At 62.2% G+C, this 17,155-nt stretch overlaps 1 protein-coding gene across 8 annotated transcripts in view; it reads left to right on the top strand.

Moving 5' to 3' along the window:
• The window catches only part of PRDM16 (PR/SET domain 16), a 298,034-nt gene that overhangs the window by 259,300 nt on the left and 21,579 nt on the right, over window positions 1–17,155 (top strand). For 6 of the 8 annotated variants that reach the window (XM_032303586.1, XM_032303585.1, XM_032303589.1 and 3 more), the window contains 5 exons: window positions 2,163–2,265; window positions 8,158–8,371; window positions 10,197–10,344; window positions 10,738–10,891; window positions 15,683–17,108. In XM_032303586.1, coding sequence (XP_032159477.1) covers window positions 2,163–2,265; window positions 8,158–8,371; window positions 10,197–10,344; window positions 10,738–10,891; window positions 15,683–17,108 — 2,045 coding nt within the window. The remainder of the gene's footprint in view (window positions 1–2,162; window positions 2,266–8,157; window positions 8,372–10,196; window positions 10,345–10,737; window positions 10,892–15,682; window positions 17,109–17,155) is intronic. The other 2 variants (XM_032303588.1, XM_032303587.1) reach the window with 1 other exon arrangement.

Below are 17,155 nucleotides of genomic sequence, written 5' to 3'. Positions count from 1 at the left end.
GTCTCGGGAGGCAGGGTGGCCCTCCGAGGGGGTCGGGCAGGGAGGCGGAGAGGGGAGGCGGGCCACACTTAGCCCCCGCTAGCCCAGAGTGGGAGCCTAGCAGCCGGCCGGAGGGAGGACGAAGAGAGGACGCGGCCCCAGGAGCCCTTCGCACGAGCGGGAGCGGGAGCGGGACACCAGGTCAGAGCGGGGCCTCGGGGAGGGACCTGGCGGGGGGGCGGGCCCACACTGCCCTCTAACGGGCCCCAGGGGAAGCTGGTCCGTGGACCCTCCTCTGTCCCCAGCCAGTCCCTGCCTTTGTGCCCCGCCGGTGCGATGGCCGATGGCCGGCCGATGGGAGCGCGCGGTGCCGGCGGAACGGCCCACCCTGTCGGGGCCGCCCTGGCGTTGCTGGAGTGCGCGCGCCACAGACCTTGGACCCCGTTTTGAAATGCAGTAGCTTGAGTGTGATTTTTTTGAAACAGTTATTTGGTCACTGTCATTCTTTAGATAAAAGGTCACAGAACTGGGGTCACAACAATGGGCTTAATTACAAAAGTGAGTAAGGCCCAGAGTCTAGTCTCCGTTTTACAGTCTCGTCACCGATTCCGTGTTGCAGCCGAGAACAGCAGCCGAAGGAAATTAGTGCAGGGAGAGGAAGTTTGCCCGCCGTACCGTTACCGCTGTCTGGGTGCTCTCGGAGCGCGTCCCGGCGCGCTGGGGACCCAGGAGGGCTCTGCGTGCCCTCTCGGGAGCACCTGCTGTTGTCCCGGGGCGAGTCAGGACCAGTGGTTTGAGCGGGAGCCCACACGGACGTGGCCTGTGGAGGGGGAAAGGGGTCCGGTGAGGGAGGAGGAAGCTCAGATGCCTCCCGGGGCCTGGGGGTCAGAGGAGAGGCAGGAGCGGTGTACGGCCCGCGTGGCCCGCTCAGTCTCTGGGTGTCCGTGCCACATCCCGCTGCTGCTGGGTGGTCTGGCCTGATCCCTCACCCCCCGGCCCTCCAGCAAGAGGGCAGTGCTGGAGAGCCTCTCAGGGGGATCAGTCTGGAGAAGCTGGGACCCCTGCGTTTCCCAAGGCAGGTGCAACCACCTTGGTCTTTCTCTGGCCTCCGGGTCAGTCCTGCAGCCAGCCTCCGGGCTCCCGGAAGCACTTTAACCCCTGTTATCTGGATAGAGACCTGGGTGGTAGGCAGTTTGACATTTCTGGACTTGAGACGCAAGATCCCTGGTGTCAGCCCCACTCGTGAGAAGAGCTGGGACCTGTCCCCTGCCCAGGACCTGTGTCACTGCTCTCCAGAGAGGGTAGGGGGTCCCCAAGAGGAAAGACCCCAGTCCTCTCCCACAGCCCAGGCCAATAGAACCTGATTCCTGGGTGCCGTCCCAAACGGGCCTGCTCTGGTGCCCTTCTGAGCCGTGGGGTTTTCCAGATTTTGACCACAGCTCCAGGGCAGAAGGCCCCTTTTCCAGACTTGTGTGGGCAAGCCACAGGGCTCCTTGGAGTGTTGACGTTAGATATTCCAGACTCACCTCCCCTCGACCTGAGTCTGCTTCTCCAGGCCGCGGCATCTGCCCTGACCCCCTGCACCCTCCCAGTTCTCAGTGCACGCCCGTCTAGCCTGGGATGGCTGCTGGGCACAGAGCTTGCTGCAGGCACAAGCGCCCCTCTGCCTCCCCTTGGAAATGGTGTCCACACTCGTGGGAGAGTCCCAGCCTGCTGCCCTGGCCCGCGGGGCCTCTGTCTGCGCACATGGCTGTGTTCAAAACATGCAGATTCACTCTCGACCCCCAAGCTCCCCCGCCCCCCAGCAGCAACGCGGGTCTGGCCTACACACTGGGACGAGGACCTGAGAACCACGCCGGGCCCTGCTCCTGGTTGGCAAGAGCCGCCCTCCCTGGTGTTTCCCGCTGGGACATGCCCCGCCTGGGAACTTCCAGGCGGCTTCTCACCGGCTTCAACCCCTTCACCAACACCCAACAACCGCATGAAACAAATTCCAAGGGATGTGGTCCTTCTGAGTATTTCTGCAAAGTTCCAGAGGGGAACCTCGGAGCAGGAGTTAGTAGGCAGGTCAAGTGGCCAGCCGGCCGGGCCCTGCGAGGAGCGGCGTGGCCTGCCTGTGCCCGGCATGGCTCCCTGGGCAAGGACGGCCACGCTCACCCCTTCTCTCTGCCTTTCTGTCCTAGATTTATTATAAAGTCATCAAGGACATTGAGCCTGGGGAGGAGCTGCTCGTGCACGTGAAGGAAGGCGCGTACTCCCTGGGGACGGTGCCCTCTAGTCTGGATGGTAAGCCCCCCGCCCGGCAGGAGCTCGAGGCCTCCTGTCGCATCGCACCGCGTGACGGGGGCCGCACTCCTGGGCTCCTGCCCCGGGCCCCCCTCCCAATCTCTCAGCCAAAGCATCATTCTCTCCCGTCTTTGGGTTACACGAGCCACATGCCGCATTCCAGACGGCACTCCGCACAGCACGCATGAGTGGGTGTCGTGTGGCACCGTACCTTTGTGGTGGTAAACTCCCGGGGGATTTTTTTTTTATCTCTATTATTATTATCAGCCCCAGTACTTAAAAAAACAAGAACAAACAAAAACACACCACATTTTATGACTTGGAAACCGTCCCCCTCCAGAGCCCTGGGAGGCATTTGGGGCTCACTGAGGAGAGGGTGATGACGGCGCGCGTGTGTCGAAAGCTGTGCCTGGGTACGCTTAACAGCAAAAAGTGCAAGAGAAACGTTAAGGGAAAACTGATTTTGTGAGAGGCAACCCGGGGGGCTCCGGGGGTCCCACAGGGGCAGGGATGACGGCTGAGCCCTTCCCACGGACCCTGCCCGTCGCTCCTGACTCGTCAGTCCGTGTTCGTCGGGGGCTCCCTTGCCCCCTCCGTCAACCTCGCCCCAGTGCATCAGAGGACGTTCGAAAACTGCCTGCTGCCCAGAGGCTAGGATTCGTGAAATGCAGAAGCTCTTGTCCTTCGTCCACATTGCGCAGCCATGTGCCGTTCACCTTGGGGTTCTGGAACCACTTCGCAGTCCATTCGAGGAACGCTGTTGGCAGCAGAGCACTGCCCGTCAGCTCCCTGCGTGCCGCCGCCGGCACACGGTGTCTTTTCTTGGAACGAGACCCCACAAGTGAACAGAGAAGCCGCCTCCGCTCCTGGCGGGGGCTGGTGACTCCGTTCACGCTGGAGCAGGGGGCGGCCGGTTTCCCCTTCCTGCCTCTCTTTCCCTCCCGTCCGAAGGCACAGGGGCGTAATGACGAACGCCACTGACCACAAGTTCCTCTAATACTACCACATGAGGGAGTGGCGCTGGCTGGGGCTAGAGCCGATGCAGAGATCTCTGCCTTAATTGACCCTTTCGACCCCCAGCGTGGCCCAGCAATGGGGGTCCCCACTCCACGCAGCCCATGTCTCTAAGCTCCCGCTCCAGAGGCCACGGAGCCGGGTCCTATCTGTACGCGCCTCTGAAGTTTGGTTCCAATTAGGCCGTGGAGAAAAGAAAAATAAATGGCCGAGGTCTGGGTCGTGAGGGGATAGTCTCATTTTCCTTAAAATAATTGTTGGAAAGACCTGTAGAGCTCAGGTAGCACAGGAGAACGTAGAAAGATAAACCCACTTACCTCAGGGGAGCGCCCGGCGAGATCTCGTTTGTGTAATGAAACTTCTTTCTTCCAAAAGGTTTTCAAAAAACCTTGATTGCTACCCACCACCACCAACCGCCCCTCTCCCCCCACCCCGGCTCCCGATCTCAAATAAGCTGGGTCCACATTTCCCTAATAATTCATCAAACATTTGCGGGCTAATTGCTTTCCACACACAATAGTCCAGAATCAAATGTCTGACTTTTCATACTCTCTGCTGCGGCGGTCACCCCCTTGCCCCCCAACTGCCGCCCCCTCCCTAGCTAAACTCGGAATCGCACAGAAAGAAAATGCAAAAATGTTCCTCACTAAGATAATTATCATAAAAAATCTTTTATCCCGGCCCCAGCTAAATGCGGAGGCCCCTTATCACGGCAGGAACTTGGAGTGGGCCCTCCAGCGCTTTTGAGGCTCAGTCTGGCAGATTAGCATGTAGATGCCACATAATTGTGTCCCCCTCGGCTCTCTGAAGCCATTAGGCACTGACTTATTTTTCTGTTACATTCCTGCTCGGCCATGAGAAGTTGCTGATCGAACAGAGAGACCACCAGGCGCACACCTGACACACGCCTCGACGGGCGGGCGTACCCGGGTCCAGTCCGCGTTGGGAGGACATGGGGCTTCCCCAGCTCGCGGACCCCACGGACTCCCAGCGGGTTCAGATGAAAGGAGTTCAGTTTTGAATTACGATTTTTGCGTGCTGCCGTCGGGGGCAGGGTCCTTTGCTGGGGAGCAAGGTTCAGGTACACGCTGAAGAAACAGCGTCCCGGGTCCCCGGCCCACGGCGGGCAGAGAGGGGTAGAGCGCATGGGGCCTGCAGCTCTGAGCCCGGGAAGGCTCTTCCCCAGCCGCAGCTTTGTAAAGGAGCGCGCCTCCAGTTCCCCGGCAAGTGACTCAGAGCAGAGGGAAGCCGCTTTCTCATTCATTAGTTCCAGCGACTTTCTATTTTGTTTTTACGCTCAGTGGAGGAGGGAAAGATTTCTCTTTCGGGAAAGCTTCTTGCTCTTAGGAGAAAATAAAGAAAATCATTTCCATTCAAATATGCTTTTCTTTTGAGAAAGGCTCAAAATTGTTAACTCCCCCCACCATAGAAAGTCAAGAGGATACAGTGAATTGCATATAAAGCACACGAGACAGATTATAATACAATATAACACAACATAACATACGCGCCAACACGGCCGGCTACAGCAGCATATGATACAACGTAACACGATATAGCCAGAGGAGAACGGTCGCTCTTAGTATTTTTTTTAACATGGAATTATCATGCCGGGCAGTTGGACCACACGGGCAGGGCCCATCCTTCCTTGGGCATCTAGCGAGCCCTGAGTGCGGACGCTTGTGCCCGCCTTACCTGCGTGAGGGAAGCTGGGACCCCTGTCCGCACCATAGCACGGGGTGAGGGGCGGGTGGCGAGGCTCACCCACCGCCAGCCCTCAGCTCCATCCCTCACCCTCGCAAACTGGGGTCCGTGGCGGGATGAGGGCGAGGAGGGCGCCTTTTAACCTCCCCCTACCCCCACCCCACGCCACCTGTTTAACGGCCTCAGGACGTCCTCACATGCTGTCACCGTGGCAATCGGGCTCAGTTTTCGTTTTAAGTCCAAATTCCAGGTCGAAACTGAGAAAGTGGAGGTCGTTGGTGGCATGGATGTGTGGGGTTGGCCTTTCTTCTTGTCTTTGTTTTCAAATTTCAACTTCTGTGACTGTTCTCAGTTGGGTCCAGAAAGAGTCAACTACCAACGGGCATTTCGAACTGACTCACGGCACCGGTGGCAGTGGGAGGGCCCCAGGAAGTCAGAACAAACCCACAGGGGCAGCTCTGTGAGGTCGAGGCATCCGGCTCCGTTCTGAAATGGTGTTCTCGGTCCTCAAATGGGGAGGAAATCCACATTTCTAAAGACAACGAGGGCCCGCGGGGGCAATGCCAGGCCGTTCCGAGTGCACACGCCACGTCTGGCGCTGCGCTGGGCCCCTCGCGGGAAGCTGGGACGCTGCCACCGCGCTTCCCGGGCCCCGCCCGGCGGCTCAGCTCGGGTTACACAGCCCTGCCGCCTGCTCTATGGGTGTCCCGGCCTCCGTTTACTGTTCGCCAGGCGGGCATAGAGTCTGCCCCTGGGCGCGTGGATGGCGTCTGTGCGCCAACAGCAGGAAGCTCCTAGTGGGGCCTGCTGCGCGGCGGCCTCCAGGCCTCGGGCGTCCCCACTGCCGGACACGTTCTTTTCCCAGGAGGTGTTTCTCCGAAAGGGTTCACGCATGTGAATTCGACTTTGGAGGCAACGCTGTGTAGACTTGGCGGGGGCGGGGGGGTGCTGTGTTGTGATGAATGTCGTCTGCAGGCTTAGTGGCCAGCAGTGCTGGCTGCTCCCTGGGGACCGGCTGCTGCTTAGATGGGTTTTGTTCGAGAACCGTCTCTGTCCTTGCGCTCCCGGCAGCCCCAGACCCCACGGCTACCGTGCCTCTGGCCCTGGCTGTGCCTGGGTGCCGCTGGATTCGGTATTGGCAAACATACCCTCCCTGTGTCCCCCGGCCCAGGGTCTGGGGTCTGCGTGGACTGCCAGGCCTTGCCTCCTTTCCGTCCATTTTGCAGCTCAGCATCTGTCCGGGCAAGTGCCAGGGGCAGCCTTGCTAGGAGATGTTTGGGGCAGAGACTTCCAAGCCCAGAGGCTCAAACCCATGCTCTCAGTCCCAGACTGCCAGACTCAGCGCGAGCTACTGTTGCACATTTGTGTTGAATTCCTCCAAACAAACACTTCCTCGACAGCAGGCTGTCTGTTGTGAGCCGGCCAGGACGCCTGGACCTGCACTGGAGCCCACCCGGCCTGTCCCTGAGGCCCTTCCCTGGGACCCAGAGAGCTACTCCCTCACACAGATGTGAACAGAAGTCACACTGTGCCTCCAACGGTGTCATCCAAGCCCTGGGGCCCCAGCCAGGGGCAGGCCAGATCCAGCTCCCACAGAGTCTGCCTCATGATGCGGGGGGCCGGGGGTTGGGGTCCGGTGGAGATGCCGGGTGTGACCAGACATCGGGAGCCACGCCTCCAGCCTTAGTCCCAGCCTAGTCGTGAACAGGAGACCCTCACTCCCCCCAGCTCCCCCCAACCCCTGCCTGGGCTGCAAAGATCCGCGCCCCCCTCCTCAGCATCCAGAAGGTTATGGTGGTCTCTCTGACAGGGGAGGAGGCGGGGACAACCCCCTTCTGCCCACCCCCCATCTCCCTGCCTCCTTGGCTTTGACGTCCCTCAGGGTTAGGCCATTTCGATGAACAGTCAGCCCAAGGTCACCAAGGCTCAGCTCTGCATGTGCACATGTGCTCACACACATTCACACTCAGACACGTTCTCAAACATGTACTCACATGTTCACAGAGACACACACGCACGAAAACACACATATGCGCACACACGCACACAGGTGCACACACACCTGCACATTCATGCACACACACATATGCACCGATGCGCTCACACTCTACACACATGACGTGTGATCAGCCTCACACAAGTGTGTGCACAGCACGTGCACCCATGTGCATGTGATGCACAAATGCCCACACATGTGCACTGAAGCGTAATTCAGATGTGCAATGTGTGTGCGCTGACACAGAATGCATACCCGTCCTCGCATGCACTTGCACATGCATGAACACGCGAACATATGCCAAGACGACTTTCCACATGTGCAGCCACATGCAGAAGCACATGCACACGCACACACTCACAAACAAGCGTGGAGGCACAAATTTTCCTCACACTCTTGCAGAGATGCACAGACGTGGACGCAGGTATGTTCGGATGCAAACGCTCACGCACCCCCTGTGTCACAGCTGCACACTCCTGCTCACACACACACTCACACCCCGAGTTACACACCTGCGCCCGAGCACACGTGCATTCCCACGCTCACTACCAGCACACACATGCACACCTTTCCATGCATCTGTGCAAGACCTTCTAAACACGTGTTCTCTCCCTGCCTGGGGCAGGGAGGGGGCATCCGCTCCGCAGAGGAGCTGCTGCCGGCCGTCGCCTGGGGTGGGGCCTGGGGATGGGCCCAGAGGTCGTCTCCCCGGGGTAATTTACGGCTTGGAGCTGACTGTTTGGCTTGGCACAGTGGTCAGGATCTTGCCTCGTAAACTTAATAATAGCTGCCCCCCCATTTAATTTGTTTGACCTTGACGACAGTAATTTATGAGGCACATTAGGGCTCCGCCGCGTGTTTTCTCCTAATTCATAAACAAAGCTCGCCGGCTTCCTTCTCCACTCCCCAGTGCGGGGCCTTCTCAAGCCCGGGGTGGCCTCCTGCCATGCAGGGTGGGGCCCAGGCCTTCTCCGCATTCTGAGGGCCCAGACAAGGGACCCAGCCCAGACACGGGACCCCGCCCAGACACGGGACCCGGGGCAGCCACGCCAAGGTCCGGAAAGCGGGGACAGGAGGGAAGCAGGAGTGGAACAGCGCAGTCCTCCTGCCCCTCCCGCAGGCCGGGGGGTCCGGGTCCATCTCGTGCTCCCCACCCACCACCCCTCCTCTCTTCCTAGCGGAGGAGCCCCCTTTCCGCTGTGGCGCCTGTGACGAGCTCCTCCAGTCCAAGACAGACCTGCGGCGCCACAAGAAGTACGCGTGCGGTTCGGTGGGGGCCCCACTCTACGAGGGCCTGGCCGACGAGCTCAAGCCGGAGGGGCTCAGCGGCGGGGCGGACGGGCAGGCCCACGAGTGCAAGGACTGCGAGCGGATGTTCCCCAACAAGTACAGGTGCCGCCCTGCCCCGCCCCCAGCCTCCCGTCCCCCCAGGAGCGGCCCCCAAGACTCACTCAGCCCTGGTGGTGCAGAGGGAAAGCTGGGAAAGAAAGGGGTCTGTCCTTGTCCCTCAGCCCTGTCCACACTGACACGCAAGGAACTCCAGGGACAGGTGGAGACAGGGTCCCCTCCCGTGTGGCACACCTCAGGGCCAGGAACCTCTAGATGACTCATCCGACATCAGGGACCCAGTAGTCCCCGGAGCTGCAGGGCACAGGGGATCCCGGCTCTGGCTGCAAAGGCCAGGCCCCTGGTCCGAGCCCCCACCCCTAGAAGATCCCCAGGGGCTGGCAGAGATATCGCCGGCCCAGCCATTCTGCAGGCAGGGGTGACTCCGTGGAGACAGGCTAGGAGGAGAGTGAGAGATGCAGGCCACACCCCGGGATGTGCGGGGTCCAGCCCCAAGGAGACTTCCGAAGCAGGGTCTGAGACCAGCATGGGGGGGGCGGTGGCAGCACCCTGCTGCCTGGGGACCCGTGGAGTGACCTGACCCTCTGGACACACAGGACTCCTTCTCACACAGTGTGCAGGAGCTGGCAAGAGCCTCCCAAGGGTCCCTGATCCCCTACCCCAGGCACCGGCCTCTGCCCCCCACAGATGGACCCCTGCTGCCCTGGGAGGCTTCACAGACACACGCACGGTGAGCCAGGCCTGCTGTGTTGGCTGCACATGGTCAGCCTAGAACAGGCATGAGCTGGCTCTCCCCTGGGAAGTGAGGACCCCGAGGACCCGTGGGAACCCGAAGGAAGGATGAACCTTCTGGGCTTTTTGGGGAGATAGCCAGGACTGGGGTCCCAGCTCCAGGCAAGTCTGAAGGCTTTTCCGCGTGGGCCCCTCCTCCAGCCTCTGAGAATGTCTCTCGGATGGCCTGGCAAGGTCAGAGTAAAACCCCATCCGGTCACTAAGTGGCTCTGGTGTCACCGGGAACCGGACGCCAATCCCACCGTGGCCTCCCCGGGGATGGGAAACCCTGCACCCCGAACAGATGACAGAGAACATGAGCATTTGGGCGAATCCCGGCTGAGGCCCTCTGCGGTAAGCGCAGCTCAAGGGGTCCGTGTTTTCTTTACATAAACACATAAATCACAATTAGCAACAGGGAGAAAGATTCAGTCCGGCAGTGCTCCAGAACCGAGCGCTTCTGATGGGAACGGATGGCTGGGCCCGTAATTAACGGGCCATGATGTATTGCTGCTTTGCTCCCGGAGATTAACGGTCACACCTGGGACAGGAGGGGGAGCAGGACGCCCCCCAAGAGGAGGGGTCAGGAGCTGCTCCTTCATCCGGGTGCGGCCGCCCCTGCCCAGCAGCTGGGCTCTCCCCACCTCATCGGGCCCCAGTGGGAGACCCACCCGCTCGCCCCCAGCCCACCTCCCTGGTGTGTATGCGGTGAGGGGGCCAGGGCTGGCCTTGGGTTTCCTGCGCCTCGCCCCCACTCCGGGGCTCAGGGCAATGTCCGCAGCTTCGGTGCCCCTTTTCCGAGGCCCAAGGTCAGCCTCAAGGTTAAGATCATCTTGAAGAGCAGCCGGGCATTGTGAGCTGGGGTCCTGCCTGGCTTCTGGCTGCCTGGAGGAGTGGTCTTGGAGGAGGGCCCAGCTTCCGCCCCCTGTGCGGTGGGAGGGCCGTCTCTGCCCCTCCGTCCCGCCGGCCTGTCCAGAGAGGAGGTGGCCAGACCCGCTGCCGGGACTCCCTCTCCTCTCCAAGCGGGCGGGGGGCCGGGGGACTGCTAGGCAGTGAGGCAGGCGGGCGCCCAGTGATTCCTGTCCCCGTCCGCGCGCAGCCTGGAGCAGCACATGGTTGTGCACACAGAGGAGCGGGAGTACAAGTGTGACCAGTGCCCCAAGGCCTTCAACTGGAAGTCCAACCTCATCCGCCACCAGATGTCCCATGACAGCGGCAAGCGCTTCGAATGTGAGAACTGCGTGAAGGTAACCGGCCCTGCACCTGCGGCTCGGCCCGGGTCCCACCCCGCGGACACGCAGGCGAAGTGGGCAGAGCCTGTAGGAGGCCGGAAGCCCTTTGGGTCTCGGGTTTGCCCGGGAAGGCGGAGGCAGCACAGGTCACACAGCTCGGGAGGAGGTCAGCGAGACCAGACATTGTCTTCTCTGCCCTGACCTGTGTGTCCGAGCTCGTCCACCTAAAAATGCGTTCTGGGCTCCCGCTTTGACAGCCGCAGCTCCCCTAGGAGTCATTGTCGGAAACACAGAGTCTGTGGGAGGCTTGGCAGCAACCCTGAGGTCATGGGGCGGAGTCACCCTGACAGCAGAGACCCTTCCCTGCCAGGCTCAGCAGCAGTGAGAACCTGACGTCTGTCCCCGCAGGTGTTTACCGACCCCAGCAACCTGCAGCGCCACATCCGCTCCCAGCACGTGGGAGCCCGCGCTCACGCCTGCCCTGACTGCGGGAAGACGTTCGCCACCTCTTCGGGCCTCAAGCAGCACAAACACATCCACAGCACGGTCAAACCTTTCATATGTAAGTGGTCCCCACCCCCACCGGCCTCCCCGACCCATCGGCCTCCGTGGGGAGTCCCCGGCGTCTCCCCTCTGCTGGACCCCTCCTTGCTCAAAAACCTCTGCCAAGTAGGGCCCAGGGTCCAGACCCCCCCCCCCCATACCGCCTCTTCCCCACCCTGCTCTGCCGCACCTGCTCTCCTGGTCACCCATCTCTCTCTTGCTGGCGCCTCCTCTTCTCCTCCTGCTTCACCTGTCTCCTCCCCGTCGCTTACCTCCACAATGGCCAGAGGTGGGAGGTGGGGAAGGACCATTTCAGCCTCCTGGGTCCTGTGGAAGGAGCCGCAGTCCACCCCGCCCTGTTCCGTCTCCGCTCCCCGGCACTCACACCCCAGCCTGAGCTCTGGGAGGCATAGGAATCCCGGCGACACCGCTGAGCCCTGCGCATCTCCACGGCAGCCTTCAGGGCGCCTGTGTTCCCCCTGCACGGCCCGGGCAGCAGGTGCCAGCTGTAAACGCCCTGTGGCCCCGGCACCTACGTACAGCGCAGGAGACAGGCTAAGCCGCACGCACAGTCACGGCGCACGGGCTCCGCCTGTCAGCCCGGAGGCAAGGTTCGGAGGTTCTCTGAGCGCCCGGGTCGGCCGGGGGGTCCCGGCCCCGTGAGCAGGGCAGGAGCCAGGACGGCTTGTCAAAGGAGCGGCAGTCCCGCGGAGACCTGGAGGAAGCGCAGACGGGAGCCGAGGCAGCGCCTGCGGGACGGGGGCGCTCGGGCGGGGACAGGAACAGAGGGGGCTTGAGGCCGGCGTATTTGGGAGAACACGTGAGGGGGACAGTAGAAGAGTGGACAGAGGTGGCAGGGACCCAGGCTTGGGGGCCGTGGGAGCCAGCGCAGGGGAGTGAACCTTATTCTCGGTGGGTCTGGAAGCCACAGAAGTCTTTTCTACCCGGCGGCTGACAGCCACACGAAACTGCTCTGAGCCAGAATCTCATATGATTTGCAGGGTCATCCTCCCCACGAGGTCACACAAGGTCATCCTCCTCACGAGGTCACTCAGGGTCACCATCCACTCAAGGTCATTCAGGGTCATCATCCCTACAAGGTCACGTGGGGTCACCACCCACACGAGGTCACACAGGGTCACCATCCACATGAGGTCACATGGGGTCATTGTCCACATGAGGTCGTGCAGGGTCACCATCCATTTGCGGTCATGTGGGGTCACCACCCCTGCAAGGTCACATGGGTCACTATCCCCACGAGGTCGCACAGGGTCACCGTCCCCACAAGGTCATGTGGGTCACCATCCCCAGGTCGCACGGGGCCATCACACGAATTCTACTGAGTCATCACCTCCCAGGAGCTTGTGCAGGTCGGTCACCTGGGTCATGGGGGTTGTCCCACACACCGTCTCACAGCGGACTTCAGAATCCGACCAAGGAGGGGCCACACGGTCTCCACCTGACGGAGGGGACTGAGGTCACAGGCATGAAGTGACCAGGTGTTCGTGCCACGCTGCAGAGCAGGGACTCTAGCCCCGCCCTGGCCCCAGGGCCTAGATGAGGGGCTGGGAGCCCTCGGAGCCTGTGGCATCAGTGGGCACTTGGGGCCGGGCTTGGGGTGGTCTCCCGCTGCCATTCAGCTGTAGGACGCCTGCCGCAGAGACCACATGCCGACTGGCCGGTCCGGCCTTTGTTGCGTGCCCTCCTCCCAACCGCTGTCTCCAGCCCAAGCTTCCAGTGCCCTGCTGGAGATGACCGAGACCCCAGTGTTCCTGGGTCACCAGCCCGGTCCCTGGTCAGCGGCAGGTTCTAGAGGGAGAGGGTGAGCAGTGGTGCCACAGGGCCTGGTCCCTCGGGGAGGGGGTCAGGAAGCGGCAACCTAGCTAGGCGTGGGAGCTGGGGGCTGTGATGGGGACCAGAGATGTGTGTCCTGCTTTCTGTGCTGAGGGTCCCCGGAAGTCCCACTATGGGGCCTCAGATGGCAGCCTGGGGTTTTGAAGTGAGCTCAGGAGCAGGAAATTATACAAACAGGTTCAACGGTCACTGCCTCGCCGGGCACCTAGACACAAAGTCCTGTGGTCTCCTTGGAGTGAAGTCTCCTTGGAGGGTGTTTAATAACGGATGTTCCAGGAACCACGGTGCTCTGTCAGGCCCCAAGCCCACTGTTTCCACGGCCTGTGCAGACACTGCACGCGGACGAGCAGAGCACGGGGGCACAGCCCTGCCCCGGCCGTGTGGCACACTCACCAGGGTGTCTCAGCTTTTGGCTAACAGGTGAAGCTACAGAGAGAACCACAGGCGTGGCCAGGTGGCCTGCAGGACATGTCATTCGGATAGGGTGGCACAGATTTCCAAAAGTGGGCCTGTGAGATGTGATGGGCACGTCCTGCAGGCCACAACCGAGTGTGCTTTGGGCCATGGTCAAGGCCATGCTGGGCTTGGGAACGCAGCTCCGCACACCCGTGCGTGGCCCCTTGCAGGACAAACGGGTGGCTCAGAGGGCGCGGGCCCATGGTGACACTGTCGCTAGTGCACACAGACGGCAGCCCCCTCAGATCTGCACTACAACCCAGCCAGAAGCCTGAGCCCGTCCCTCACCGAGCGCACAGCCAAGGCCGCGCTCTCTCCCAGCAGCGCCTCTCGCACTGGGGGCGGGGTGTGCGCGGGGGTGCGCGGGGGGCATTTGGGTGGTCAGCCTGCTTGTGGGCTCTCTCCACAGAAGGACACGCTCTAGACTGAGTGTGTGTGCATCCAGCCGCTGGCCCCACGAGGACAGGAACTTCTGGGGGCTGTGGGTAGGGCCCCTCTGCCAGGTGCTGCCCTTGCGTCCAGGGCCTTGGGCTAGCTGCCCAGGCTTTTGTAGGCCCCCGTGGGCAGCCAACGTCTCTTTGCCTGTGAGCTGCTGGTGTCCCGGGTCCAGGACCTGCCTGATCTCACTGTAGCCCCAGCACTTCTGCCAGACCCCTCCATCCTGTGAGCAAAGGGCTGGGCCCTGAGGGTCCCAGGCTTCCCGCCACAAGGCGCAGTGCTGGCCCAGGGGCCCTTCTGGGAGCTGCCCCAGGCAGGGGCCCTGGTCGGGGACAGTTTCCAAGCTCAAGCTGGCCGCAGCCATGAACCAAGCCCTGGTGAGCTGGGCCAGGGGTACAGTGAGGGGTCACGTGTTTGGCCAGTGAGGCCTGAGCCGAGGAAGGGCCTGGCTGCCCCGAGACCCAGTGGGCGACCTGAGTCTATTTCTAGACCAGCCATGGGGCCCAGCTCCCCTGGGTCAGCCGCCTCCCGAAGAGGGTAGGTTTGATCTGAGAAGGCCGCACTTGTCCGCCTCAGCCTTGAGAACGTCCCACCACGTGGACGATGGAGGGGCAGGGCCCTTAACATGCGTGGACACTGCGCCGAAAGGAGCGGGTGACGTGGGCCGGAGCGCCGGCGCGGAGTGGGACAGCGGGCAGTCGGGACCGGTGATGGACAAGAGACGGGAGCGAGCCGCCGTTCCCACGGGCTGCACTTAGGAAGCTAGTTGTGCTGCGGAAAGACGTGTGCAAGTGTGTGAGCGTGAGTGTGCGTGTGTGGTCCTCCCCTTCTGGTTAGAAAAACAAGAGGAGAAAGAAAGAAAAGCTGGTGATTCACTGACAACCTTGAACTCGCCGGCCATGGGGGACACGGCCAGGTGGGGTCCTCGGGGCCGCTGGGGCCTGGTGTTCAGCTCTGGCTGGCACTGCCCGCCCCCTCCCGTCAAGGGCAGAGGCCGGTGCCCATCAGCCTGAGCCTGGTTCACTTCTGCGTCCCGATCTCGGGGCTGCACTTCCCTCAAACACGCCCCCAGCTTCTAGCCAGGCCCAAACAATAAGCAGCGCACACCACCGGGAGCCATGCTCCCAGGCCCAGACGCCCTGACTAAGAATCCCTGAGCGAGCCAGTCACCCCTGAGGCCCCTCTCCCAGGACAGAAAGCAGGACAGTTCTGGTGGTTGGTGTCTCCTCTCCCCACTGGGACAGCGCCACGGAGGGGTCAGAGTGTGGCAGGGACCTCCGGGGGAGCTGCAGCAGGTGCACACACGGCTGCACGCTGTGGCTCCATCCCCCTGGGGAGCGATCTCAGAAGACCTGGGCCCCCACGTCACAAACAGTGCTGGGAGGACTGGCACAAAGAGCAGACGTGCCCCGGCTTCTGGTGCGGAAGGTTGAGGAGCCTGAGGTCGGTCCAGGTGGGAAAGCACGGGTGACCTTCACTAATCTGCTGGCCCCTGGAGGCCAGCCCCAGGGAAGGGTGTGCACACACATGCAGGCACATGTGCACACAGCACACACATGAAATGCACGTGCACACACATTCGTGACATGCATATGTACATGTGCCTTGTGTGCACTACACACAGGTGTGTGAGCACACACATGGACACATATGTGAGCACACGCACATGCACACACGTGTGCCCATAGGTGCACGTGCACACACCCAAGAGTTGTGCAGATGCATATGTGTGCACACCTACACCCACCTACACCCATGAACCCATAGGTACATGCACACGCATGCAAACACGCGTGCAGGCACTTGTGTGCACACCCACATGCACGTGCACATGTGTGCCCACAGTACATGTACACTCGTGCAAGTGTGCGTGCAGACATACATGCGCATACCCCCCATGCACACACGCGCACACCGTCTTACACAATACCTTGTGCCACGCATGCACACACATGTACACATACGCAGACGGCTCCGAATCGTGGGCCCGCAGCGCCCAGCCCCCCTCCCCCTGCGAGGTTTCCCGGTAATTTCATACCGTGTTTGTGTTTGCTTCCTGCTGATGCTTTAGGTGAGGTCTGCCACAAATCCTACACCCAGTTCTCCAACCTGTGCCGGCACAAGCGGATGCACGCCGACTGCCGCACGCAGATCAGGTGCAAAGACTGCGGACAGATGTTCAGCACCACCTCCTCCCTCAACAAACACCGGCGCTTCTGTGAGGGCAAGAACCACTACACGCCGGGCGGCGTCTTTGCCCCGGGCCTGCCCTTGAACCCCAGCCCCATGATGGACAAGGCGAAGCCCCCTCCCGGCCTCAACCACGCCGGCCTGGGCTTCAGCGAGTACTTCCCGTCCAGGCCGCACCCGGGCAGCCTGCCCTTCTCGGCGGCGCCCCCCGCCTTCCCCGCCCTCGCTCCGGGCTTCCCGGGCATCTTCCCCCCGTCCCTGTATCCCCGGCCACCGTTGCTACCTCCCACGCCACTGCTCAAGAGCCCCCTGAACCACACCCAGGACGCCAAGCTCCCCAGCCCCCTGGGGAACCCGGCGCTGCCCCTCGTCTCCGCCGTCGGCAACAGCGGCCAGGGCGCCACGGCCGCCACGGGACCCGAGGACAAGCTCGAGCATCGCCTAGAGGACTCCTATGCTGAGAAGCTCAAGGCAAGAGGCAGCGACGTGTCAGACGGCAGTGACTTTGAGGACGTCAACACCACGACAGGGACCGACCTGGACACAACCACGGGCACGGGCTCGGACCTGGACAGCGACGTGGACAGCGACCGGGATAAGGCCAAGGATAAGAGCGAGGCAGCGGAGGGCAAGCCCGAGTGCGGGGGCGGCGCGGCGCCCCCGGGGGCCCCGAACAGCGCGGGCGAGGTGCCCGTCTTCTACTCCCAGCACGCCTTCTTCCCGCCGCCCGACGAGCAGCTGCTGGCGGCCCCCGGCGCCGCGGGCGACTCCATCAAGGCCATCGCCTCCATCGCGGAGAAGTACTTCGGCCCCGGCTTCGTGGGCATGCAGGAGAAGAAGCTGGGCTCGCTGCCCTACCACTCCGTCTTCCCCTTCCAGTTCCTGCCCAACTTCCCCCCGGCCCTCTGCCCCTTCACGGACCGCTCCCTTGCCCACAACTTGCTGGTCAAGGCCGAGCCGAGGTCACCCCGGGACGCCCTCAAGGTGGGCGGCCCCAGTGCCGAGTCCCCCTTCGACCTCACCACCAAACCCAAAGAAGCCAAGCCCATGCTGCCCGTGCCCAAGGTGCCCCCGGCCCCGGCGTCCGGGGAGGAGGAGCCACTGGACCTGAGCATCGGTGGCCGCGCCCGAGCCGGCCAGAACGGAGGGGGACGAGAGCCGCGCAAGAACCACATCTACGGGGAGCGCAAGCTGGGGGCCGGGGCCGGACTTCCCAGGGCGTGCCCGGCGCAGCTGCCGCAGCAGCCATCCCTGCACTACGCCAAGCCATCGCCTTTCTTCATGGACCCGATCTACAGGTATTAACACGCCCCGCCTTCACCTGCTCTCCCGAGGGCCCGCGAGC

This window comes from Mustela erminea, chromosome 10 (assembly GCF_009829155.1).
Source record: "Mustela erminea isolate mMusErm1 chromosome 10, mMusErm1.Pri, whole genome shotgun sequence".
Classification (NCBI taxonomy): Eukaryota; Metazoa; Chordata; class Mammalia; order Carnivora; family Mustelidae; genus Mustela; species Mustela erminea.
The sequence above is the reverse complement of the archived record's forward strand: the minus strand, read 5'-3'. Positions and strand labels throughout refer to the sequence as shown.